The sequence below is a fragment of the Sceloporus undulatus genome, chromosome 1 (genome assembly GCF_019175285.1).
Source record: "Sceloporus undulatus isolate JIND9_A2432 ecotype Alabama chromosome 1, SceUnd_v1.1, whole genome shotgun sequence".
NCBI classification, from domain to species: domain Eukaryota; kingdom Metazoa; phylum Chordata; class Lepidosauria; order Squamata; family Phrynosomatidae; genus Sceloporus; species Sceloporus undulatus.
The window spans coordinates 97,312,682-97,338,516 of NC_056522.1; the positions used below are offsets into that span (position 1 = coordinate 97,312,682).

The 25,835-nt window shown below is 41.4% G+C and overlaps 1 protein-coding gene across 13 annotated transcripts in view; it reads left to right on the forward strand.

The window, feature by feature from the left end:
• Window positions 1-25,835, forward strand: part of EPB41L2 (erythrocyte membrane protein band 4.1 like 2) — a 121,464-nt gene that overhangs the window by 48,567 nt on the left and 47,062 nt on the right. For all 13 annotated transcript variants that reach the window (XM_042443465.1, XM_042443472.1, XM_042443542.1 and 10 more), the window contains 6 exons: window positions 10,216-10,258; window positions 18,365-18,440; window positions 21,599-21,817; window positions 22,504-22,591; window positions 24,356-24,508; window positions 25,659-25,756. In XM_042443465.1, coding sequence (XP_042299399.1) covers window positions 10,216-10,258; window positions 18,365-18,440; window positions 21,599-21,817; window positions 22,504-22,591; window positions 24,356-24,508; window positions 25,659-25,756 — 677 coding nt within the window. The remainder of the gene's footprint in view (window positions 1-10,215; window positions 10,259-18,364; window positions 18,441-21,598; window positions 21,818-22,503; window positions 22,592-24,355; window positions 24,509-25,658; window positions 25,757-25,835) is intronic.

Consider the following 25,835-nt stretch of genomic DNA (forward strand, 5'->3'; position numbering starts at 1 on the left):
CTTCTTCTAAGAACATAAACTGAACATATTAAATTATCCACTTTCCTTCTTTTTTTGGTGTTTATTTCATTTATTTTCCTTACCTTATACTGCATTTCTGTATTTTTTTCCCCATTTTATTTATTATATTTTCTTTGTCAAAAGAACTTCTCCCCAACCATTCATGAGCATATAGCATTGGTGGGCTTCTTTAATAAGCACTATCAATACAGGAAGAAAATTCCCTAAACTGACAAGCAGATTGTCTGCCCTGAAGGAAATCATGGAATGAATGTGTGTGCAGAACAGGCTGCAGTATTTGTAAGGACAGAAATGAGAAGGAAAGGACAGAAGAAACTATTTGTCCAACTCCACCATCAGGTGTTGGTCACTTGTCCTCAGTGTGGCTCAAACTTTTCCATCCCAGTTAGGGAAGAAAAGACCTTTGTCTTTTATGGCCACTCTTAACCAAATCACAGCTTCCCAGCCCACTTACTCCGGCAAAGCTTGATCTTCCCTTAGTCTTGTTGGCTCTCAGCCCAAAAGAAAATCCTCCTGCAAAAACAGACAACCCAGCTGTTAGGTATAAAGGTGAGCAAAGACCTGCCCCTCCTTCCTCTACTAACAGCAAACAGCCCAAAGCACACACAGAGACAATAATGAGCCAACCCTTGTGGATGGCTCAAAACTTTCCAGCCCACAAGATTCAGGACCCCTTTTCCATTCCACTCCTCTCCCACCAAGAAGACAGGGAAAGGAAAAATCTACACAGGCAAGAGAGACAGAGACCCAGCCTCTCCCTTGCGTACCTGGGAGCACCCAGTACCTCCTCCTCTCCTTTAGAAGTTGGAGGGAAAAAAGAATCCAAACCTGCTGTCTGTTTCGAAGGAGTTCACCCCCCTTTGCCTTGCCCAACCACAGATCCACACGGGAATAGAAAAGAATTCCCTTCTCAGAAAAACAAAGCCCTCACCAGCTTGTCAAGAAATCCCCATGCTAAGAGGACAGACCCAACACTAAAATTTCCCACTCCACAGGCTCCCTTCCCACCCTTAGGCAGGTGAAAGAGAGAGAGAGAGAGACAAAGAATCCACCACTTTTCTTTAAAGTATCTAGCCAAAACTATAACTCCCAAGTCCATAAAACACCGCTGCCTACCATGTGATGATCCCCAAGGGCCAAGAACAGGGTATTGTTTGGCCGCTTGGACCTCAGGGATCATCACATGGTGGCAGTGGTGGGATCATCACAACAGTGAAGAAGTTGAGCTTCCATCCTCTCCAATGAGTTCTTCAAATTATAAGTCTGCTTGATACCACCTCATTATGGCCTTACAACCCTGGTGGTTCACATCAGCATAAGTCAGCAGCATTTCCATCTTCTTCCTCTTCTAAGAAAGGTTCTGCAGCCTACAAGTGTAGGCCTCAATACCTTAAGAAGTGCCAGCAGGAGTCATCAAAGTATCATCTCTGACTTTCTGGAGTATGATGACCTTGCTACTAGTCGACCACCATGTCATATGGCATCATTCAACAACAGGCCCAGGGTCCTTGACATTGACAAGCCAGGTGAATGTGGCGGTCAGGAGTGCCTGTTACCGGCTTCAGCTGATACGTTAGCCGCGCCCTTTCCTGGAGGTAAGGGACCTGGAAACTGTAGTACATGCACTGGTAACTTCACGACTTGGTTTCTGTAATGTGCTCTACATGGGGCTACCCTTGTGCTTAGTCTAGAAACTTCAATTAGTATAAAACATGGCAGCCAGGTTAGTCACCGGAAAATCTAGGAATGACCAGATAACACGGTTCTAAAGTCACTGGCTGCCTATTAGTTTCCGGGTGCAGTACAAGGTGTTGGTTATTACCTTTAAGGCCCCTACATGACTTGGGTCTAACCTATTGAAGGGATCGCTTACTTCCATACAATCCACCCCACACACTCTGGTCCTCTGGGAATTTATTGCAGCCTTTAAAGACCAGATTAACTTCACCTCCCACAGGACCTTTTCTGCATCTGCTTTCAAGCTATGGAACAGTCTGCCGGAGGAGATCTGTCAAATTACCAACTTGCTGTCAAGACCAAATAAATTCCCTGGCCACAGAATGATTACCCCTTCACACCATGTATTTACTACCACCCTGCCTATGTCATGTTTATCATTTATTATAAATTGATTTTAAAACTCTTTTAATTGTAATATATTTAATTCTTTTTAAGGGGGGAGGGAGATTGTAATTTTATGTATTATATTGTATGTGGACGTTTTAGTGTGAGCCGCTCTGATTGCTACAGAAGAGCAGGATATAAATCAAAGTTTATTTATAGTATTATTATTTATATATTTTTAGGAGGGCTATACAATAGAATTCTGGAGTCTTAAGGAGTCTGTTGCATAAGTTGCCACACTGTTGCAACAGAAAAGTACTGTCGAGCCTGTCACTGTCTCCCAGCTATATCGGGGAGTCTTCTCCCACTTCATTGTCACCAAGAAGAATGGAGGATTATGTTCCATCCTGGACCTTTGACACATCAACTTTTGCATATGACTGAGACATTTCAGAATGGCTAAGCTTAATTGCATCTTTCCCCTGATGCAGGAGGGTGATGGTCAAAACTTTTCTGAGGGGATTTACCAGTGTTAATCCTCCATTTCTGTCCTCAATCCATCTTGGAGTCTTGCACTTGTCCTGTAGTAGATGAGAATTAATTCCTTTGAAACTCTTGCCACTTGCAGTATAAGATTGTTGATACAGAAGATGGCCATCCTAGTTGTAGGATAACTAATTAGCTAGGTGAACTTCTGTGTGATGCCCCTCTTTTTACAGTTCCACACAGACAAAATCATATGAAGACTCTTCAGATAATCACCTTTTACTTAAACTAGTATCACTGTTCCATCTTCCTTAGGACATACGCCTTTGCATGTTTTATCCTATACTTGCAAGTGGGAGGAATGAACATTGCTCCCCAGCTGGGAAAAGAATATTGGGCTTCATCAGGAATCATACAGAAACTTTTAGGACGTAATAAAGACTGTGCTGTGAAACCAAAAGAAATGGGGTGTTGGATCTTGTTCCAATACATCTCTAAATGTGTTACAAGCACCATCATACCTAACAAGGAAAACGCTACTCACACAAGTTAAAGGATATTCTGTGAGAACAATTACAGTGTCCTCAGCTTTTCTAGCAGGTGTACCCTGACATATGGTATATTAAACAGCTACATTTGTAAAATACTACAGACTTAATGTCAGGGTTCAGGCAGCTACTTCATTTGGATATGGTTTTTTAGAAAATTCTCAAACATGGCACTTGCACCATCCAGGTACACAGCTTGCTAGTCTCACACATTTGTGGGTCACAAAAACCACAAAGAAGAACAGTTGGTTAAGTGTAATTGTACAGTAGTTCTTCAAATAGAAGCATAGAATCATAGGGAAGAGTGGACTGTATATAATACTGATTCAGCAGACAAGAACTAAGGATTTTAGTGTTGGAACTAACTGGAGAATGCACAGTAAGGATGTGAAGGGTGGGGATTACAAGCAAAAGACCACCCATAAGGTCACCTAAAATAGACTGAGCACATCCAGTTCACAAAACTTGGTAAACTTAAAAGATTTTATGAAGTGTGAAATGTTTTGGTATGAAATTTCTGCTTTAGTCACAAATAAGAGTAAAATGCCAGGATTGTAGATCCAAAGAAAAATGGGAAGAGACAATAATTAGTAATTAGCACTTGTACTAAACAGTGAAATCAGACCTCATAAATAAACATATCCCATTTCACTTCCTCCTTCTCAGTGATATCAGGTTGCAACGGATTGTTAAAAGAAATCAGTTTTAAAAAGGTAAAAACCACCTTCTTAATATTTCAACTTTTGAGACTGTTCATTTACCTCAGAGAAGACTTCTCTGTTGGCAGCTGAAAAAAGCCTTCAAAGGAAAAAGATTCAGAAAGCAATTTTTGTTTATTGTCTGATACCTGATACTAACATGAAAGAAGAATCATAGTGATTTCCCAGCAGTCAGGGTCCTAACCTCCTGTATTTTGGGTTAAGCTCCTCCTATTCGCTCCTGTAGGCAGGGACAATAAACAAAAGACCGGCGCCTATATAGGGAGGAGCTAATGCCCCTAGGCCTCAATCTTGTTCCTGCCTACGCTCCTAGCAGGATGTGTCTCTTCGAGCCAGTGAAGTTTTTCCTTTCTCCAAAAGTGGTTTGAGAGTTTTCTTGGCCTTCCCTTCTTCTCCTCTCTCCTGCCTTTCCCCCCTTCCTTGGTGCTGGCTATGGCAGAGGACCCCAGAGCACTGGCTAAGGGTCATCCTTAGCTCAGGGTCTGCCAGCTCAACAGAGAGAGACGGCTTCAGAGGGAGACCCATTGGGATGTGTTTGCTGTTGCTCTGCAGCTTCTTCACTACAGCCACTCCAGTCCTTTTCTTCTCTTCGTTTCTCTTGCTGCCTTGGAAGCATGAAGAAAGACTTAATATGGGAAGAGCTCCCAGGATTGGAGAAAGATCTTGGCTTTGCCAATGACTCTCTCTCCTCCAAAGCTGCCCCCTTTCATGGTGGGAGCACAGGAGATTTCTGCAAACAGCATTGCAGCACATGGGAGCCGTGGGAACAGATGGTGAGGGATATCCCCTCCATGTCTCTGTTTCTCCACATCACCTCTGCCCAGCCTGTTTAAGGTCAGGGAACTGTAAGGAAACTGGCCAGAAGTTGTGGAAACTTCCCTGCTCAGCCCATTTGGGCCAGAGTTCAGAGAACAGGCCAGCCAAAAGCCATGGCAAAGGATTTCTCTGCATTACCTCTGCACAGCCTGAAACAGGGCCAAGGTCAGAGAGGCAAGCCAGCCAGAAGACACAGGAAGAGGTTGAGTACCAGGGGCCCTCTCTCTCCAGCCACCAAAGAACCTTTGCCAGATCTAATGCCCTCGCTCAGGGCAAGCATTGCCATGAGGCCTCTGCCATGGCCATTGCAGGCACTATGCCTAGCATAAGGTTTGGGACTCTGCCAGGAAGGCAGATGGGGGCATAAACCCTTGGTCTTCCCCTTCCTTCCCATCTCTGGCCCCAATGGCACCCAGGACCCCAACAGGTGTGTGGGATCTTTTTGCAGACTGGGAAACACATGGTGGTGTTGCCAGGGCTCCTGCACATTCCTTTTGAATTTTTATAATGAGATGGTGTGTAAGGAAGCAGAGGACTCCTCCTCTATGTTGTACAGCCGCATGGCTGTAAAGGAAGCTGGACTTGGCCCAGCAGGAGCTGAAGCTTCCAACTCTAAAATGGTATTTTTTGGCTGCCACAGAGCATCCCACAAAAAGCACAAAATGGCTTCATGTCCTCCCCAGAGGGAGCATGGCCTCTGCCACCCACTTCTAAACAGAGGCTAGAGGGCCATCTATCAGGTATGCTTTGATTGAGAGTTCCTGCATGGCAGAATGGGGTTGGACTGGGTGGCCCTTGGGGTCTCTTCCAACCCAAGGATCCTATGAGAGAGCACATGGATACAAATCCTCCTGTGTTCCCTCCCCAAAAATTACAACAACAAAAAGGGGGAAACCACTTATGGATATCATGGATGGAGAGTTCCCTTCACCCCCAATTGTGTTTGGCTGCCCCTAACTGTGGCACTCTTGAGAGAGCAACTTGAGCGCTTGGCCTCTCCTTTGCATCAGAGATTATCCTTTCACAGGATACAGACATACCTCAGGTAAATGTGGAGCCATGTCTCTCACAGCAGCCCCTCTGCCCTTCCCAGCTACCTATGCAAGTGGGAAGGGAGTTGAGGACCAAGCCAGCTTCTATAATGCAGCCAGGTTACTATAAACCTGCCTGAGATTAAAAGGGCTAAGCTGTAAACCCCAGCTTGAAGTTGGGACTGTCTCAAACATAAATAAAACAAAATGACCTGTGAGTATCAGGGCTACACTACAGGCCATATGCAGCTATCTACCCATAGTTACAAATGGTCTTCAGTCACTGCTAACTTAAGAACAGTTTCCTCAGTACCTGGAATAAGCTACTGCCCAGGCAGCCTCCCTTGATGGGGCAAAGCAAGGAGGGGAGAGCACCCACAGCAACAGGTCTGGAAACTCAGATTTACAAGAGATACTGGTTAACATTTTCTGGTGTTCATTTTATTACTGTTAGCCCATGAGGTTTGAGTGTGCTGTTTCTGCTTACCCCCCTCTCCTTTTTTCCAGGCCAGAGAAGATGCCTGGAAACTAATTCAACAAGGGAAGGGGCTAGCCATAAGCCAACATGATGACTTTTCTTCCTTCCTCATGGGCCTCCATCCTTGTCTCCATTAAGGCCAGAGCCTTTTTGCCTTAGCTGGAACAGTCTAAGACATAAGATGAACACATGGTTCTACCTCCTTTGTGCAAACTGTTATCAGCCATAGCACTTCTCATTAAGAGCATAAGCTTTAACAATACAGATTCATTTAAATGCTAATAACCAGGGTGACTCAAGCAAGGAGAAGGCCTCTAGTCACTCAGCAGACCTCTAATGCTTACATTCATTGAGGATCTTTGGTAAAAACATCTCGTATGAGGTGATAGATATATTGGATTAAGGTGACCAACCAAGCTCCATTTTAGTGGCAAAAGGATTATGTTCCTGTTATAAAACACAGGGAACCTTAGTCAGCTAGCCTCAGAAGAGGTGGCTCCCCTTGCCTTCCCTTCTTTCATAGGAGAGATGTCTGTTAAAGGGAAGAAACTAAAAAATACAGTTTCTTCCATGAGATGGTTCTCATTAATACAGAGGGTTAAGAAAAATTCTTATCAAAAACAAACAAACAGCCTCCTCTCCATGGGGGGGGGGGAAACCCCCCTTCCTCCCTGAGTGTTTTAAAACAATATAATCAGGTTTTTCTGCTAAGGGGTTGCTTCAAATCCATTCAGACATCCTACAGAGCCCTGAGGGGTCTGCCACAAAGATCACAATTACCTCTTACCTTGTCTAGATAGTTGCATTTTAAATAAGAATGCCTGCTGGTGGGCTTGCCATTCAACTGCTCCTTGCCTTGGATAGGCCTATTATAACAAGGTCTATCATGCATATGATGAGTTGGGCTCAAGGCCATGAAGGTTCATGCTGCCAATCTCTTTCTTTTAGTGGTCTCAGGGTGCTACAATATTCCTTTGCATACTGTTGGACATGCTTTGATTGCGATTTCCTGCATGGCAGGGGGTTGGACTTGATGGCCCTTGTGGTCTCATCCAACTCCATGATTCTTGTACAGTATTTTATTGTTATAAGGTTAGCTGCTGTGTGGGTGAGTGCCTTATCCCTGAGTGGGTTTTCATGCCAAGGTCTGGTCCAAACAGCACCATTGTCCACTTCCTTCTGAGGCTGGGAAAATGGACTTCCTAGTGCCTATGCCTTGTTTTCTGCTAGCACATGTGCTCAGATATAAGCACCAAAATAGTAAAATCACAGTTTGAATATATATATATATATATATATATATATATATATATTCAAACTGTGATTTTACTATTTTATACAGGAGACTCCATTTTACTATGCTATTATATTTTATGTGACTTGCTCTTCCATGGATTTGGTATCCATGCAAAGTCCTGAATCCAACTCCAGTACATATCGAGGGCCCACTATACTATTTAAATTTTAGGTTTGTTTTCCTTTGACAGATCCTTTTTGTGGAGAAAGTTCTCGCCTCGAAATTAGATACCAGAGGGCTATCCTTGCTAAGCCCTCTGTTCCCATTTCATGACTCCTTAATCAGTAGTTCATTCAGCCGGGAAACCCCTCAGCCTTCATACAGGTTGATGATAGTCTGCTACATGGAGTTGGGGTGATTTTTGAAGCCTCTAGACAAGTTCATCTTCAGATGAAATCAGACTTAATTCTGAACACAGGCCCTGTTAACACAGAGTGCATCCACGCTTCTGCATGGACTCACCAATGTCTGTGAGATAAAGGTTAATCCAGTGTCTCCCTTGCCTAATCATGGAATTAGTTTTATTTACACAGGTTCACAGATGTTCCAGTAAAGAACTGCACATTGTTTTGAAATATTAGTTGGTCAGACATAAACATTCCTCTTTCAGAGTGGTAAGTCTTAATTGCGACACGTAAAATCACCTTAATATCACCTTCAATATAACCAGTTGACAAGGTGATCAGTGATTGGGTGGAAGCGGCAATAGGTCCAGATTAGATCAGGTTCTATTCTGATTGTTCACATAATCCACCATAATCCACCTTTTAGACAAGTTCTCATCGACTGCTTCAGGTTTTCAGTGGCTGACATGCTATAGTCCATCCAAGATGACATTAAAAAGGGACTTAGACCCAACATGGTTATAAGGCAGGTATCTGCCATCACGTCGGTTCTGCTCCATAAGAGAGCAGCTAGAATGGCGGCCACCCTCACATTAAGAGGCTGTTGAGGGGAGTTTCCATCAGGGCAAGCCCACCAGATATCGTTTTCCATCTTGGGACGTGAACACAGTCTTAAAGGCGCTGATGGTTGGGCCGATCAAGTCCCTTCGGGAGGCCTCCCTCAAGGCCATCTTCCTCACGGTCATTACCTCCACCAGATGGGTGTCAGAGCTGGGGCCCTGTCAGTATGTAAAGACTAGTGTATTTTTAGGTCAGTCTCAGTGTGCCTTCGTCCAGACCCTACCATCGTGCCTAAGGTCAACTCAGCCTTTCAGGTGTCCCAGGACATTCTCCTGCCTTCATTCTGCCCCAATTCTAAGAAGGACTTGAAAAAGACCTGGCACACATTGGATGTGCGCAGAGCCCTCAAAATCTACATCAAGAGGACTTCAGCCTTAAGGTCATCTGAGATGTTGTTCATTTCCTTTCTCCCAGGCTCTTTGGGGTGCAAGGTATCTGCCTCGACTCTGACTAGGTGGATCAGGTTGTTTATTCAAGAGAGCTACCGAACTTTTGATCTCACTCCACCCGAGGGGGTGATGGCACACTCAACCAGGAGTGCATCTACCTCTGCGGCCCTGGCCACTCGCGCCTCCCTGTCAGACATTTGAAGGGCGGCCACATGGAAGTCGCCTTCAACCTTCATAAGACATTACAAACTGGATGTGTCTCAGTCCGCTGAGGTGTCATTTGTAAGGAGGGTCCTCCAACAGATTGTGTCGGGGGCCACAGTCTCCCAGCAGCACTTCCCTCCCAGTTTGAGAGGGCTTTTGTAAATCCCAGAATACAGGAGGTTAGGACCCTGTCTGCTGAGAAAACGAACGTTGGTACTTACCCATGATACGTTCATTTCCAGCAGACAAGGGTCCTAGCATCCTGCCCACCCGGGTGCTGCCTGCGGCCTCTGACCCTGCCTGTTGGTGTACCTGCCTTGTTCTTCTTGTTGCTGGATTGGTTTTTCTGAGTTCTTGTTTGTTAGAATCATAGAATCGTAGAGTTGGAAGAGACCACTAGGGCCATCCAGTCCAACCCCCTGCCATGCAGGAAATCCAATTCAAAGCATCCCTGACAGATGGCCATCCAGCCTCTGTTTAAAGACCTCCAAGGAATGAGACTCTATCACCCTCCGAGGGAGTGCATTCCACTGTCGAACAGCCCTTACTGTCAGGAAGTTCTTGGACTAGTTTTTTCTGAGGTGTTCTAGTTAACCCTTAGCTGATGTTACTAAAGTTCAGTTCCTTGATTTACCTTACTAGTCGCTTGGCTTGTTATTGACTGAGGCCCAGGGCGGTTAGCTCCTCACTATATAGGGGCCGGTCTTTTGTTTATTGTCCCTGCCTACAGAAGCTAATAGGAGGAGCTTAACCCAGAATACAGGATGCTTGGACCCTCGTCTGCTGGAAATGAACGTATCACGGGTAAGTACCAACGTTCGTTTTGTGCTCTGTCTTAATGGAGCTGAATTCTTTGCTAGGGATAATTTCCTTAAAATCACTGGTTACATTCAAGAGCCATTTTTACAAAGACTATTTTAAGGAAATACAACACCCTTACAGCAAATGAAAGATACAAAGGGAAGGAAGTTGATGATATGGTTTTGTTATAAGCAAATATATACTTGGATTTCTTATTTTATCAATATAAATCATGGCCTCAGACACTACAACCTGATCTTGAAAGAGCATCAAATAACTAATTATACTTGTCCAATAAAATGCAAGCTAAATGTACTGCAGTCCCCCATCTCCCCCCCCCCCCCCCCCCAGGTATTTCATGTAAGTGCTTTTTCTTTCTTTCTTTCTTTCTTTTAGAATTGGCTTGATCCTTCAAAGGAAATCAAAAGACAAATTCATAGTAAGTACTTCCATCTTTGAGAGTATTTTCATATTGTTTCTCAAATGAAGTATTGAATGTGGAAGAAAGCCGGTCATGATAACTTTTGAGTAGTATCTTTGTATTAACTCATAAGTTCAGTTGCCTGTCCAGAAACTGGATTCTTCACATTTATCTGCAATGGATGGAGATTCCAGTGATGGAAGACACCATCAACACATGAAAGAATTTATAAACAATATAGGTCAGGAGCAGCCAACTTGTAAAATAATATATCTGAAATGTGATACGTTGACAAAAATATTTTAGTAGTGTATGATCTGTTACAGCAGTGACAGCTACTAAGATGGTTCATTAGGTGTCTATCAATGCTGCATTGCTCTAGAAGGGGGATTACTCAAGTATATATGGTAAGTAGCTATAATCTGAATTTGGATGCAGTAAAAATAAATGGTTGTCATTTTCCCAGAGATCTGCTACCCTTTGTTCAGATTTTAGCCTTTGCGTTATATTCCTCCATATTACATTTGTAATTGAACAATCTCTTCAAGGAGAAATACAGTGCACCCGTGTCATACGTGGCTTTCAGCATACACGGAAATCCGCGAGGGAGCACGCAGGGCGCAAGGGGCAGCGCGTCTCATTAAGACTTATGGGGCTCGCACCCATGTCGTGCGTGTGCCGCCACGCCATGCACAAACCCTTTTTCAATGGGGCTTGAGCATACATTTTTTATGCCGGGGGGGGGGTCCGGAACGCATTCCCCACGTAAAAAAAGGGTGCACTATATATTTAATCTGATGTTTAGACTGTTGGAAACATATTGCATTTATATTTTTCACTGCATCAATAAATATTGGTTCTTAAGAGGCAGTTGTTGAATTTTTGTGAAGATCCATCTCATTCGTTCCTTTTAAAAGATTTATAAACTGGGCAACAGGATATGAAGAATGTTATGTTACCATTCACAAATATGCTTGTCATCTATGATAATACAGTGTGCCTGCATCATATGCGGGCATCTTTTACATGGCTTTCAGCTTATGCATTTCCTGTATGGCACGCGTGCTCTGATGCACTGCTTGCAGAAGCCCCGTTATTTTCAATGGGGCTCGAGCATAGGTGAAATTTGCCTTTCTCAGCGTGGTCTGGAACAGATCCCCTGCATAAGGCAAGGGACCACTGTACACTTCTTTTCAATTTGCCATTTAAGTGGCGAAACATTATATTACAGTTGATATTGTGATTTCATCTGTCTGTGAAGATACATGATAAAAATAGCATCTTCAACAGCTATCCTCTTAAATGGCCTTTTTACTCTAGAGATGAGAAGGCCAGAACTCAGTTTGTACCAAGTTACCCAATATAAAATGGAAGCTAGGAAATAATGCCACAAAATATTTAGCCCCACTTAATGATGAAAGGCAGTATCCTTTCTTTTGTACAGAGAAACGTAGCCTCCTACTGATGGTGGATCGTTACATGATAAATTGATAGATAAAGTAATGTGCTGGCATGGAAGTGAGTGGGATATTTATATTTTTTCTCAGCAGACAATGGATCACTAATTAAACAGACACAAATCCTCCTTGCCATTCAACAACAGAACAATACATAGATTAACATGTAAATCACTTCTCCCAACCTAGAGTCATACAGTATATATATATACCCCACTCACTTCCATACTAGCATTCTCTGAAAATGCCAGCCACAGATGCCAGTGAAACTTCAGGAATAAACACTTCTAGAACACGGCCACATAGCCTGAAAAACCCACAAAAAACTATGGATTACACCCGTGAAAGCCTTTGACTTCAGGTTGTAAGTGGTTGTTTATCACTTTAACTGTATTTTGATATATCAGAAATGAATTTACTTCCCTGATTTAGTTTCCGCAGAGGTTCCGTTCTGCCCCTCCGGATTAAAAAAAAGGCCTCAAGTCCCATGGTTTTCATTGACCGCATGCAACTTGGTTGCTTTACCACACCTGCATTGTTAGGAGTAATGGGGCTTGCTTTCTGCAGATGCAAGCCCACGGATGGCAAGCCCATGGTTGGGGCAGGCAGGCTGTAGTAAGTTGTTTTACTACAAATCTAAATTGATGTCTACAGTGTAACAGTCTCAAATGACCTGATTCTTTGAATCTGTAAATTAGTAAAATCAGTCATAAAGTGTTTCATTAATCTCATTGAGTAAACAGCTTCCTAACTCGCTGAAGTTGTAGAGTCATCTAGTCCAGTAGAAAAGACTGGACTTTCCCAAAGATTTCAGAAGCAAAATTAAGTATTTTATCAGTTCTGCAAAATACTCAAATTGTTCATGCAGTGGAAATATTGATTACCGTATATCCTTGACTATAAGTCGACCTCATGTATAAATTGAGGGCAGGTTTGGGGACCAAAATTATGGATTTTGATATGACCCCTGGATAAATCGAGGGTAAAACTTAGGGGCATGTCACAATGGATCTAAAGGATGAAGCAAAAGGAAATAATACCAAAGAATTTACAGAATTCCAGTAGGCATAACTGTTTGAGCTCACCCTAAAGACTCCATAGATGAGAGAGCAGAAAGAGGGCCAGTGCTTCCAGTATAGATTATACTCTTGCCTTTCACCAGGGGATGGTTCCTGTGTGTATGTGTGTGTGTTTGAGTTACAGGACAGTATTTACATTGACCCATGGTTAAGTCAATTCAGGTTTTTTTGAGTGGATTTTTTGACTAAAATTTCTAGACTTATACATGAGTTAGCATTTTTGAGAAACTTATAACTTCAACAGGGACTGTGATTAGTGGATAAACTGCTCTTCTCCACTCTGCTGTCCCTCATCTTTCTATAAAATTCATCCCCAAATTTTAAAACAGTTTATGTAAATTTTTGCCTTCAAGTGTTCCCTACACCTTCTAGGACATGTATCTGGGGGGTGTGGTTTTGTTATATACGCCCTGTCATTTTAGGCCCAGAGAGGCCTTTTTTTAAAAAAGCAAAGGTAAAAAAACATTGTATGGTAAGCGTTTTGGAGTAACACCCCACCCCTCACCCCATTGATGGGGTGACTTAGGATTCTTGGATCCTCAGAAACAGCCTTGGGGGAGGGCACATGCAGCCCAAGGGCCATAATTCCTTCATCTGTGCCATAGAGGGACTGGTATTTTACCTGAGTTCTAGAATTTCAGATCAATAAAACCATTGATTGACAAGGAGTAATATCTTGATTTACTTGTGTTCATACAGAAGTACATAGAAGGGTATAAGAAAGAGAGACAGAATGGGATGATGATGATGATGATATTTTTTTATTTATATCCCGCCTCTCTACAAAATGCAATCGGGGCAGCTTACAGGATTAAAATATACACTCCAAACCTTCAACCCACCCACCCTTAAAATACAATTAAACAATGTAGAATTTAAAACATAAAGCATACTTAAAAGCAATACAATAACTGGGATGAAGTCGGAGGTCAGCAGTTAGATTTTTCCTTCCAATGGCCAGAGAACTATTCAGGAAAGTCCTGCTGGAAGAGATCCATCTTTATAGCTTTTTAAAAGCTCTTTAGAATAGTAATATGACAGATTTGGGGGCAATAGCTGAGAAGGTCCTCTGGGAGGTCGTGGACAGCCTTGTTTTACAAGGCTGTAACAATTTTTTTCCTGAGTATCTAAGTGTGCAGGGAGGATTATATGGAAGGAGGCAGTCCCGAAGATAGGTTGGACCCAAGCCGTTTAGGGCTTTAAAGGTGATAACCAACACCTTGTACTGGGCCCGGAAACTGATGGGCAGCCAGTGGACTGATCTTAAGATTGGTTTTATATGGTCTCTTCTGGATGTACCATAGACTAATCTGGCTGCCATGTTCTGACCTAATTGAAGTTTCTGGACCAAGCACAAGGGTAGCTCCATGTAGAGTGCATTACAGAAATCAAGGCATGAGATTACCAGTGTATGTACTACAATCTCAAGGTCCCTGACTTCCTGGAAAGGGCGCAGCTGGCATATCAACCGAAGCTGATAACAGGTACTCCTGACCGTCGCATTCACCTGATTTGTCATGTGAAGCGACGAATCTAGGAGCACCCCCAGACTGCGAGCATAGTCCTTTGAGGAGAGTGTGACCCCTTCTAGGACTGGAGGTTGTGTCCCGATGCCTGGGTTTGGAGCCAATACCGTCAGTACCTCCATTTTGTCTGGATTCAGCTTCAATTTGTTTTGTATAGTGGTTTGAACATTGGACTATGAACCTGGAGACCAGGGCTCTGTTCCCCACTCTGTAAAAAAAAACAAAACACTGAGTGACCTTGGACAAGTCACACGCTCTCAGCCCCAAAAAACCCTGTACTAGGGTCACCTTAGGGTTACCATAATTCAAGAGTGACTTGAAGGCACACAGCAAGAAGAAGTATTAGAAAACTTAAATAGTTTAAATAGGGTTTTGCTTTCCATAACATGTAACAAAGGAGGTAAAAGATGAAGCAAAGGAAAATAATGTAATGAATTCACAAAATTATGGTAGAGATAACTGTCCTTGCCTTAAAGGCTAGGTGGGTGAGGAGGGAGCTAGCTTGTTTTCTGCTGCTCCAGAGAGTAGGACCCGGAGAAATGGATGCAAGCTACAGGAAAATAGATTTCACCTCAACATTAGGAAGAACTTCCTGGCAGTAAGGGCTGTTCGACAGTGGAACACACTCCTTCCTCAGAGTGTAGTGGAGTCTCCTTCCTTAGAGGTCTTTAAACAGAGGCTGGATGGCCATCCGTAGGGGATGCTTTGATTGTGAGTTCCTGCATGACGGGGTTGGACTGGATGGCCCTTGTGGTCTCTTCCAACTCTATGATTCTATAGAACTGTGGTAAATGAGTTTATGTTCTCTGTCTATCTCAGGCAGCAGATTAGAAAGAATGATAGGTAGGGGATACCATGTGCTCACTGCCACTGGGTCAGCCACTTCCCCCTTAGAGCCTTTCTTCCCTCCCTCTCGCTGCTTTCTTTCTTGCTTTCTTCTTCAAGAATGAAGAAGCCTGTGTACATCACAATAGGCCACTTCATCATTAGGTGCTGGTGGATTGCTATGGGCAGAAGGGTTTTGCAAGAGAAGGTGCCTGTGGTTGCCTCATTCTCCTGTGCAGCTGCAAATGTGTATGTTCAAAGCATTTGGCCCAAGGCAGTTTGAAGGATGAAGGTGTGAACATTCGAGTGCATTGGGTTAGCTTCCTCAGGAAGTAAAATGCTTCAACCTTGCCTTGAATCTGGTAAATTTTAAGAGAATGGCCCTGTAATCTTCTCATCTTGCTGAATAATGCTTTAGGAACAAGAATTGGTACTATGCTACTGCACCTCATTCCTCCCTTTCCTGCTTCCCTCAGGGATGGTAATCCTGGTATGTTGAAATCAGTTTTCTGTTTCACACTGAGAGAATTTAAGCTGGCTGAGACTGAAATGCTAAACCCACCATACCCAGCATATGAGAGAAGGCTGTTTAGGCCTAGTGCTTGTTTTGTTAATCATAGTTTAGGAAATCAGGATCATTAATCCATACTGGTCCCTACTTATACTAGGCCTTTTATATATAGTCTTGATATAAAGTATTGTCCATACAAAAGTTAGGTGTTGACTTTTGTAAGAGGTGACTTTTAAAAAGAGGATCTGAATATTAGGCATCTTTAATATGTTGATGGCTAATGTACTGTATAGAAAAATTATTTCAACATGTTGGCTAACATTTTAGCCAGCAATGAACACTGCAGAGCTTGGCATTCAGCCTTAGCAACTATTCATTTGGCACACATTTTCATTTTAAAAGGTCATATTTGCTGCCCATACATTCACTGATTCATGAACAGAAAAGAGAGTATATGTAAAGATTTTTGCACAGCCCACAGGCCTGGATTCCAGATAACAGCCAAATCTTGAGTTATTTTTGCATTGTTTCAAGAAATCTAGCTGATTATTTCCCCTTGTCTGAAAATAACATATTTAGCAATACCTGAGCAGATGCTTCACCCAGATGTTTGTGGCTTACCAAGGCATGGAAACCAGGGTTTTTTGTTGACTACTCAGTTTCAATGCCACTTATTGCATTTATGAGGATTAGAAGCTAGCTCTGAGAGAGAGAGAGAGAAGCTAGATTTCTTAGGATTTTGAATTCTATAGCCAATATGAGTTATCTTAAACTTTTTTCATTGTAAGCTATATTGGAAGTGATTTCCTGCCAGGTATATCAGAAGTATATTAATTTAAATCCAGAATCAGTCAAGAGATAAAAACAGCACTCTAATAACAGGCCTTTTTCTTTTAAAACAGCAAAGAATAGCAAGGGAGGTAACTTGTCTTCCATGTTCTCACTAGATGTGCGTATGAGGGTGGCAGCATTTGGAGAAAGGGCCTCTTCAGACATCTTAACCTAGACAGGCTCATCTGGGATTGAAACCATGTAACAATGAATGCTTTGACATGTGCTCGTAAACAGACTGTTTACAGCAAGGGTGTTTTATGCACCCTATGACCAGTCCCTGACAGCAATCTGACTGAAGCTTTTTGAGTCAGCTAACATTTCTGAGCATTTTTAAGAGTTTACCACTGTGTAAAACATGGCCTCCCAGGTGGTGACCCAGAAGCACAGTATGGTTGATGGTAGTGAAAGCCACCAGGCAGTCCATCAGAACCAACAGGGATAGATGCCTGTGCACATTTCACTATATAGGTTCAAGGCAATCAAAGCTGTCTCCATCCTATAACCAGGCTTGAAGCCAGATTGCAATGGATTTGGACAATCTGTCTCATCCAAAAACTGAGATGCTGCCACACATTCCAGTACCTTGCTGGGAAATTAAATGTTGGATCTGGCTGGGCAACTTCATTAGCGGCTGAGTGGCTTTAAAATGTTCTGAAGCTATGGACTTATGCTAAATTAGATGAATATGTCTCCCTGGTTCTGCCTACAGAAACTTTTCCTTGACTGTTTGTATTCCTTTTTGGAGAGACTTCTCAGTCATGACAGGTAGCTAGTGGGAGATGCTATAGTCTACTGATTGGGTTGCCTGGGCTATAAACTGCTCCCTCCCTTGCCCTTGTTAGGAAATAGCAACATAATAAAATTAAAATGCTAAGCTACCAAGTATATAATGGGCCTAAATACCCTAAACACACCAGATCCCATCTGCTCTTGAAGCTAAGCAGGGTCAACCCTGGTTAGTACTTGAATGGGAGCCTACCCAAAATTCCAGGTCGTTTAGGTTATATTTCAAAACTAGCAAAACCACCTCTGAGTATTCCTTACCTAAGACATTGATACGGTTGCCATAAATTTACAGGTGACTTGAAAGCGCGCGTGCACACACACACACACTGTCAAAATATTTGATAATTTATTATTATTATTATTATTATTATTATTATTATTATTGTTGTTGTGCTTTATTTATATAGATTTATGTAGATTTGCACAGCACTGTACATACAAACAATAAATAGATAAGAGTAAACCTGCCCATGGCGTACAATCTAAGAAATAGTAGCACAATACATGTAAATAATACATAACAATACAGGAAAGGGTTCAGTAAAACAGGCAACAAATTAAAAACGTCAAATAGCAAATAATAGTCACACAATGCCTCAAAAACATTAACTATTACCAGTCTCGAATAGTTCAGTTGTTCAATTGACTGGTGAGGCAGTCCTACAAAATGGATTTTGATTGAAATGGGGCTGACAAAATGTGCTGGTAAGATAAACAATTTTTCTTTTTAATTATATATCAGTGCTTATTCCTTGAGATACTAACAATACAGTTAATGCTGATGATACCGTTTGTTTCTGTGAACTGGGAACCCTGTGTTGGATACGTCTGATGAGCAGATTTCTTTGATTTTGCATTTGCTGTTCTGAAGTTTACAGAGTACTGGATATAACATCATAGATAGAATGATACTTTTCATTAGAAAATGGGATGCTGACAAAAAATCCAGTGCTGCACTAACATTGCAAGACATGTATAAAAATGGTTTGAAACAATTAACCAAGTCCAATCCTTGGTACACTTGTGTACATGAATAGATTTGAGGGTGTATTCACTCACCTTTCACATTTATACCTATTTTCGCCTTTGGAACCTTCCTCTTTCAGATTTCTTTTGGATGTTTACCTTTAATGTGAAGTTTTACCCACCAGATCCTTCACAGTTAACAGAAGACATCACCAGGTACATTACCAAGCATTGCTGCCTGACTGAATCATTTGTCCTATATGTTTTCTTGGAAAAAATCTGTAGTGACTGATAAAAAGTTTGTTTTTAGCATGTTTGTATATTACTTTAGTTTTTTAGCATTTTATAGTGTTGTGTCCTATTGTCAGTTTTTGATTATATGTATTTTGATGTTCCACCCTTTGGTGGAAAGGGTTTTATAAATAAATGTTGTTGTTGTTATTATTGTTAGAATGTTAGGTCTAGTGAGCTTATTAAAAATTGACAAGCTATAGAAGACAGAAGTAGCTTCTTACCTATATCTCTAAAATATTTGTAGATACTCTATACATGTTAGTTACTAGTAATGTCTCCTGGCTCTGAGCATTTGTCCTGGTTCTAGGATGGTATGACAAATAATGTAGCACACCAAGGACCCGAGCGAATGGGTCAGCAAAGCTGATTTACCTCTAGGGTTTCCCAGTTCACAAGGAGAACCTGGTGGCCGCATCACCAGCTCCCAAGATGGGCCAAACACCAATAGGCAGTCCACACCACACCCTTTTATATGAAAGGACAGACTCGCCAAAATAAGACATTTACTGTTACAAGCTGCTCCATGCCATTTTTTTTCTCTTCCACTCAAACACATGCACCACCCAAAGCCACCAATTGCCCATCTTATCTGCCAGCCCATTTGATACCCCATGCAACTGGCTATGCGATCGCCCATACATATGACACATCAGTGTACCTAGTGCCACATTGGCATCATGGAGCCTCCCCCCCCCCAATATATGCCCCCCTTTCCCCCTTCTCTCATGGCCTCTGTTGGATTGGCCAGTTAGTTAATATATGATTAAATCCATTATATTGTTGGCGAAACTCTGAGTTGGTCATAATTTCATTTCATGGGATGTGAGGTGGGTCAATGGCATGGTAGGTTGGAAGTACAGCTAACAAGTTGTGTGCATGTGCAATCAATTTACAGTCAGGCAACAAAAAAATTATGGGCAGCTATGGCACCAGAGGCTCACCAGCCCTCGCCTTTTCACCACCGTGCAGTCTGCACACGAGTGCAATAGTTCTCACTTTCCAACTTGAACTGGAACAAACTGGGAGCTATTTTGCTCCTGTATTTAGCCTCGGAGCATGGCTTTGTCCCAGGGTCCTCCTCTGTTGGCCAGATATATCTTTTAAACAGGTAGGTTAAAAACGAGTTGAAACCATGTTTTATTGTTTGTGTGGACAGCTCCCATGACACCTGTTGCAAAAGATTACTTTAGATTGGGTTGGGAATTGTGCGACTTGTGTGGACAGCTCCCATGACACCTGATGCAAAAGATTACTTGGGAATTGTGTGGCCCTGTAACTGTTGTTGAACTGAAATTCCCAGCACTCCTAGCCAGTCTAGCCAATTGTGAAGAGTGCTGGGAGTTGCAATTTAACAACATCCTAAAGGCTGTACAGTTTCCACTCCTGCTTTAGGAGAATTTCAGAGAAGAAAGATTTACATGACTGTTATTGTTGGGAAAGGGCTGTAGGGTAAATGGCAAAAGAAGTAACGGAACAAGAACAACATTGAATCAATAGCAAATACCTAAAAACTTTAGGTCACTAGAAGGGTAAATGGAGGGTGTAACGTTTTCCCCATTAAAAGAATGCTTCAATAAGATTATTTTGTTTTGAAGTAAAATACATCCTTTTGGTTGGGAATAATTTGTCCTCAGAAGATATAAATCTGATATTGTTATGGATATCTGGATACTCGGAAGCTGGAACCATTACAATGTCCACTCCCAGTTTGAGGAAAAACTCAACTTTTGACTTTCAGCTGTTTGCATTCTAACAGCTAAAGTCTTCAGACTCATCTGCTAGAAACATTCTTCTGAAACAGCAAATTCAATTTGTGACCCACCCAGTTTGCCAAATTTTGGAATGATTAGATTCTCAGAATTGTTACATTAAAAAATATATATGGTAAAGTCATTGTGGTGATTTGTAGTTGTTTAGTAATTAATTAGTTCAGAGAAATACTTTGTGTCAGTATATTTTTGCTGTTACAGTTTTGTTTAGACAATAAATCTGCTTTGCTTCATAGTTTCATCATAAAGCATGTATTGTGTCTGTAATTAACAGATCAGGATGTGAAGATTGTCTTTCCAAATTATAAAAGTCATAGTTTAACATACAGTAATAGGCTATTCTAGAGACACGGTGGCTTAGCGGTTAAGATGCTGACTCTGACGATTCCAGTGTTGGTAGTTTGTGACTCAAGCGCCACATGATGGGCTGAGCTCCCATCACTAGTCCCAGCTTCTGCCAACCTAGCAGTTCAAAAGCATGTGAAAGTTCAAGTAGATAAATAGGTACCACTTTGGTGGGAAGGTAACAGCATTTTGTGCAATCATGATGGCTTTGTCAACGCTGGCTCCCTCAGCTTAGTAATATAGATGCGCACTGCCCTCTACAGTCAGACATGATGAAACAACCTTGTCAAAGGGGAAAGCTTTATCTTTTAGTAGGCTATTCTACAGGCTATCTTAAATACTAGGCAAAGTACAGTTGGCCCTCCTTATACGTGGATTTTTTATCCACGGATTCAAGTATCCACGGCTTGAAAATCTTCAAAAAAAGTATAAATTCCAAATAGCAAACCTTGATTTTGAGCATCCACAGGTTTTGTTATCCACAGGGGATTCTGGAACCAAACCCCAGCGGATAAAAAGGTCCCACTGTAATACAGAAGATGAACATGATTACAGTAATTTTTATGATATAATCTACTAGAGGTTAGAATTTTTGTGCTATTGGACCATGTTATCCACTGGAGTTTGATTCTAGGATCCCCTGTGGATACCAAAATCCGTGGATGCTCAAGTCCCATTAAATACAGTGGCACAAGTTTTTATGTGCAAACAGTTCACACTTAATATTATTTTGAATTCTCTAAAGAATAGTTTTAAAGTTGTTCAAATTGCCCCTGATTGATAAAACACAGACCTGAATCTAATTGCTAGTCCTAAGTAGGATAGACTCATTGAAGGCGAGCTGACTTACCATTAAGCACTAATCAGGACTGTCAATTAGATCTATGACTATATATACTTCTCAGCTTTTTAAATAAGTAAGATATGTTTGATAAATAGTCGGGTAATGTTTGTTTTGTTTTTTAGGTACTTCCTATGTTTGCAGCTTCGTCAAGATATAGCTTCTGGCCGACTACCATGTTCTTTTGTGACACATGCTCTCCTTGGTTCATACACTCTCCAAGCTGAACTGGGTGACTATGATACAGAGGAACACAACAGTGATTACATAGGGGAATTCCAATTTGCACCCAATCAGACAAAAGAGATGGAAGAGAAGGTAGTAGAGTTACACAAAACACATAGGTATGTCATCTTCTGGACAATTGCGTTGTGTTCACTTTCTCTTTTGCTGATAGAATGTGGTGGTGGATTCCTGTTGGAATGCTAATATTTAGAATGCCATTATATTTTCTTTATATCCTTAATTTAGAACTTTTGGAAAGTTAAAGGCTGAGGAGAGTTGAGGAGGGGAGCTGTTGTTCTTAGACTTAAAGATATTCATTAGATCTTCCATGAAAATCATCCCAAGATAAGACTTAGTGAGGAAGAATAGTAGTAAACACTTAACAATGGAAAAGTTCAGATGGAGTTTGTGGTTCAGAATTTAAAACATAGTCAACAATAATCTGTCCTCACAATGAAGTTTACTAGTGGTGACTGTAGAACTTCTGCATTAGCTGCATGGTTTCCCCCTTTTACTGTGTCCAGAGCCAGATGTGTTTGAGCAGTGTGACAATTTCTTTTGAACCAATGAATTCCTGTTAGGTATAAATGGAAATACTAAATTTAACTTGAAACAGTATGTTATGTGTTTGGAATAAATAAGAATCCAGCCACAGTTATAACTCAGTGTACAAGGTGACCTTGTAGGGGTTGACCATTATCAAACAGAATACTAGTGTAGATGGATTCAGTTTGATCAAACAAGACTTAAATTGTTCTACATTTTAATTTTGCCTTTTCCTTTTCCCTCTCTAAAATACTTTCAGAGGTCTGACTCCAGCACAGGCAGATTCCCAGTTCTTAGAAAATGCCAAGAGGCTTTCAATGTATGGAGTGGATTTGCACCATGCTAAGGTATTAGTAGACATTTCCATAGAATTTTTTTTTTCCAAAAATACAATAAGCCCAGGTATCCCAGCTGCCTTTTGCTCAGTATGTCTACCTATGCTGTTTGTAAGCATAAGAAACAGGTATTATTCTCCTTAAATCAAACTGATATGAGAATCTTAGAAGACATGGCTTGGAAAAATACTTGATGTGTGAGTTGCTGTTTCTGAATGTTGAGTATTTCATGCTGGCTTAGGCCTTAGAATAATAATGTTTGTGTTGGAAAGCTGTGAGTGATGGCAGTGTGGGCCTGGAGATTTTTACCTCTGTAGGTCAGCTGTGCATCTTCATCATATCAAAATTGCCTGCAAAAGGCACCTTGTTTTGACCAATTTCATGGAAATAGGAAGTAGCAAGAGAGGAAGAGTGAGTCAGTTGTTTGCATTATTGCTCCCATCAAATGAATGGTTGACAAAAGGGGGATAACAGTGAATGAAGTTATCAGTCAGAAAGCAAAATTATTCTTCCCAGATAGCAATGTCTGCATAACTCAAGGATTTTGCCTAAAAACAAAGATCAGAATGATCTCTAAATAACCTATGAGCTTTTTATGGTGGAAAGATATTCAAAGGAGCTGAGCAGCAAAATATTTTGAGGTTGTCAGTTGGAAAGAGGAAAGAAACTTGGAGGGATGTAACTGATATAACTAGCAAGGCTATGGGAAGCACTATTCAAGGATATAGACAGGTATTAAATAAAAAGAATTGAACTCTTAAGTGGAAATACCACAATATGGATTTGGTTGAGATGTAAATTGTAATTGGTTTTTTACTTCCTGTGTCTGGCATACACAGCTACAAATTTAGGCACAGAGAAGAAGGCTCACATGTTGCTTCACTCGCATCAGATCACAGAAAAAAACACACCTCTAGTCTGATTGCATTTAGAGAGCACATGTGTGAAGGCTGTACAGTATGTACCTGGGAATAAAATAAGAGTTGCTTCCAAATATGTCCACAAGATTGCATAATAAAGTTCTACATGATGATCATTAAAGCATAATAGCATCTAATGTGATTTCTGTATGTCTCCTTGCTCTTAGTCTCAAGGTTTCTGTTTTGTTCTTTACACTGTCAATCTTACATTGTCTGCCTCTCTTTGTTCTTTGGATTTTTATCTCTGTTTTCTCTTGGTTTCATTCTGTTGCCTCTTTAAAAGGTAGCAAGCCCCCTCTCCCCTACTTGCACCTTTATCATTCCAGTGAACCTTGAGACTTTTTTTCTGGCCATGTCCTATGTACTATTTATAGCTAAGTCTATTATTTTGTTCTTGTACTGCTTTTATACTCACACTATCGTATTTTCTTTTTTGCTCTGCTTCTGATCTCTCTTCTATAACTCTGTTTCTGGCTATTTTTCTCTGTTTCACCTCTCATTTGTCTGATTTTTAAAAAAAACTCATTGTTAGCTTTGCTTCGTGCTATATAAACATACTTTGATTCCTCTCTTATGCTTAGTTTGTCATAGGTTTCTGTTATTTATTTAATAATTATTTGCCCAATAATTATTTACACAGTAATTAATTTTCTCACCTTATTAAAGAATGCACTAAATTTTGTGATATCATTTCATTTATTGTTTCAAGTTTTGCTGTGTCTGCACTTGCTTCTGCTTTTTCTGTGGGTCATTATTGATCACCTTAATGTACTGTTTTGAAATTTTCACTAATATTGTTTCCTCCAATATTCCTACAATAAGCAGATTGAAGTTGCTTTCACAATTGTCTTGATAGGATTCTGAAGGTGTGGACATTATGCTGGGAGTATGTGCCAATGGGCTACTCATTTACAAAGACAGACTCCGAATCAACCGTTTTGCTTGGCCCAAAATTCTGAAGATATCTTATAAACGCAGTAACTTCTATATCAAAGTCAGACCAACTGAGGTAAGCTTTTGGCTTTCAGAATTCACATCTAGGAAGTTGTATGAGCTGGCATGGCATAGTGATTTGAGCTCTGGACTATGACTCTTGAGACCAGATTCGATCCCAGTGCTCAGCCATGAAATCCACTGAGTGACCGTGGGCAAATCACACTATCTCAGCTTCAGAGGATGCCAATGGCAAATTACTTTTAAAGAAATGTGCCTAGAAAACCCCATGTTAGGTTCACCTTAGGAATGCCATAAGTCAGAAATGACTTGAAGGCATACAGCAACGACAATGGAAATATGGCCAATCTTTCAATGCCTGCACCGGGAACTGGACGGGAGAGTGTGTCTCTGTTAGTTTTGCTGGATCTCTCAGCAGCCTTTGATACTGTCAACCACAGTACTTTTCTGGGATGCCTCACTGGGATCGGAGTTGGACAAACTGTTTTACAGTGGCTCTGTTTTCTTCCTGGAGGGGTGACCTCAGAAGGTGGTACTGAGGAACTCCTGCTCGCCCCCCCCCCCTGCCCATTGGCCTGTGGAGTTCCACAGGGTTCTGTTTTGTCCCCTATGCTATTTAATATATACTTGAATCTGTTGGGAGAGGTTATCATAGGGTTTGGGTTATGGTGCTATCAATATTCTGATGATACCAACCTCTACTCTTCATTTCCAATCCTATCCAAGGAGGTTGTCCTGATCCTAAACCTGAGTCTGTCAGCAGTAATGCATTGGATGAGGGCAAACAAATTGAAAATTCACACAAGACAGACGTGCTCCTGGTCAGTCAGGGAATAGGCAGTTCAGGGAATGGGGATTAGGCCTGTGTTAGATGGGCTTAAACTCCCACTGAAGACACAGGTTCAGAGTTTGAGTTTACTTCAAGAGTAGGAGTTGAGCAGAGCAGTGGAGGACAAAGAGTCTTGGAGATGTTTCATCAGCAGGGTCACCATGGGTCGAGATCGACTCGCGGGCAGTTAACAACAACAACCACAACAAAAAACTTCTATTTAAATGCTTACTTTTTATGTTTTTAATTTTATTGTTCTTTTAAACTCTGAGCTGCTTTGAGTCCCAGTTTTGGGGGGAAAGTGAGATATAAATAAATTGATTAGGAGGAGGACAAATTAACTATATTTTAACCTTTGTTTATGTCATTTTTCCAGTTGGAACAGTTTGAGAGTACTATTGGTTTTAAACTGCCAAACCATCGGGCTGCAAAGAGATTATGGAAGGTCTGTGTGGAGCATCATACTTTTTATAGGTAAACCTTTCCTGTTCTTTAATAATTGGATATTGGATTCCTGTCTCTTTCCTCCTTAAAGTAAAAAAATGTCTTTGGA